General features: G+C 22.2%; 1 protein-coding gene across 1 annotated transcript; it reads left to right on the forward strand.

Moving 5' to 3' along the window:
* Positions 1-981: 981 nt before the first annotated feature.
* EIN_188950 (hypothetical protein) lies at positions 982-2,266 on the forward strand (the record flags this gene model as incomplete). Its single annotated transcript, XM_004259133.1, has 1 exon — positions 982-2,266. A coding segment is annotated over one exon (1,285 nt), but the record flags the coding sequence as incomplete, so codon positions are not given.

Consider the following 2,266-nt stretch of genomic DNA (forward strand, 5'->3'; position numbering starts at 1 on the left):
TCATTTTTTCGGCAAAATTGCTGTATGGTAAAGAAAGAAAAAATTTGTTACCTAAAAAATCGGGTTATTACGTAACAATAAAAATCTTCTCAAAATAGATGACAGTAAAAATAAATTTTTGGCAAAAAAATATAAATATTAAAATAAAATACTCGAAACCAAACAAACTATATATTATAAATTTTAAACTATTATTAATATATTAATAATAATAATATAATAATTCAAATTGAATTAAAATTTTAGTTTATTATTTTAAACTATAAAAATTACTTAAATTGAAAAAATAATTAAGTTTTTATAAAACTATCAAATAATTATAAATTATATTAAATATCTGACATAGTTATGTTATAATGTATCTATATTATTATAAAAAATATTCACAAATAATATATTAATATAAAATAATAATATTATAATATATAAGTATATATAATATATATCAGATAAATAAATATTAATTAAAATATATATAAGTTATAATAATTATAACAACAATAAATTATGATGTTAATCTTTATTTTAAAATTAAAGTTGATAGTTTAATACAATTTAAGTAGAAGTTGTTTTTTGATTTATATTTATGATTATTTAATTAATTAATTAATTAATATATTTTATTTGTTTATAGTTTATTTGACTTATTCAAAAATTATAACTTCAACTTAATAATTAATTATTTTTTTATATTTATTATTTGATTTTTATATTTAATAATTATATTAAAATATTATTATTAAAAATAGAAAAAACATTTTAATGATATTTAATAAGTTATAGACAAGTAATTTTTCTACAAGTCAAATTATTTTAACTTGTAGATATTTAATGTATTTTTATATAATAAAACTTGATAAAATCATATAAATAAACCCGTTTAATACAAAACATTTTATTAATATAATTTTATTGACATGAAGTTATATTTTTGACTTGAATTATACATATTTAAATAAAAAATAAAAATCAATTAAACAAATGAATGTTATTAATGAATTGAATGTGTTGCCAAATGAAAAAGATTTCAGTTATGTATATGTTCGTGCAATCTACAAAGATGTCAACTTTTCTTTTTGCCTTCATCATCACAAATGGTTGTTAAGCGAAAATGAAAAAGACCATTCTTCATACAAAGATAATCGAAAAATTCACCATAATAATTATGTTATCACTGATGAAGACCGTACTTTAATTGCTTTATTCAAAAAAGCGAATAACAAATCACACGAAATATTTTTATATTCAAAAGCCAACCCAACCATTAAAATTAACAAACATGATCTTTATGAAAGTTTCTTTAATGGTCCTGCTAAGATGCAAAAATACAAAACAAAATTTGATGTTTTTGATCAAAAACACGGAAAAGAAAAAATGAACCAAGTCACTACTATAAAAGACCAATATGTATCTACTGTTGTTTCTGATCAAACGAAAATATCTATTGAATCGGATACAGAAACTATTAGTTCTACAAATACACCTATACCATCGACAAATTTAAATGATATTAATAAAAATGACACTTTGAATAACGAAAGTGATGAGAGTGAAATTGACCAATTGTTGATGGATGAAATTTTGAGTGCTGAAAGATTCTTTGAAGAACATGAAAAACAGGTGCAGATTAGTACTGATAATAACGATGATGATGTTGAAGATGAACTATTAAATGCACATGAAATGTTCAAATATGTACCAGAAAACACTAAAAATCAATTATTGGAAGAGTTATACACCTTTGAAGACGGAGCGTTTCTTGTATACGATAGAATCGATTATAAAGAAATTGATATAGATGCAGTTTCAGAATCAATTAGAAGATTTTCTTATGATCATGACAACAATTTTGTAATAGAAAGATATATTGTTGCACTTGATTATTTATTTAGAAGAACGTGTAATATCACTAATATTAAAACACTTAAATCTGTCAAAGTTATGCAAAGAAAAGTATGTGATTATGTTATGAATGGGGAGATTGTTAAAGCTCGCCTGAGTGCTGAACAAATTCGAGCATTAAAACGATGTACATTGGTAAGTCACGCAACACTGAGTAGAGATTCACTCGAAAAAGCTAAAACGTTGGCATTAAGCTCGAGAACTGTTAACGCACAAATATTCAAAGCCAATGAAATAAAGAAAGAAAAACTTAAGGCCGAAAGTAGTGAATATAAATGTTTAGCAATTTCCATTGACTCAACTACGAAAAATGATCAAGAAATATTCTGTGTGATGTTAAGATTGGTCAAAGGAAGAAAGTGTT

The sequence above is a fragment of the Entamoeba invadens genome (assembly GCF_000330505.1).
Source record: "Entamoeba invadens IP1 unplaced genomic scaffold scaff_1105074726301, whole genome shotgun sequence".
Lineage (NCBI taxonomy): Eukaryota > Evosea > Mastigamoebida > Endamoebidae > Entamoeba > Entamoeba invadens.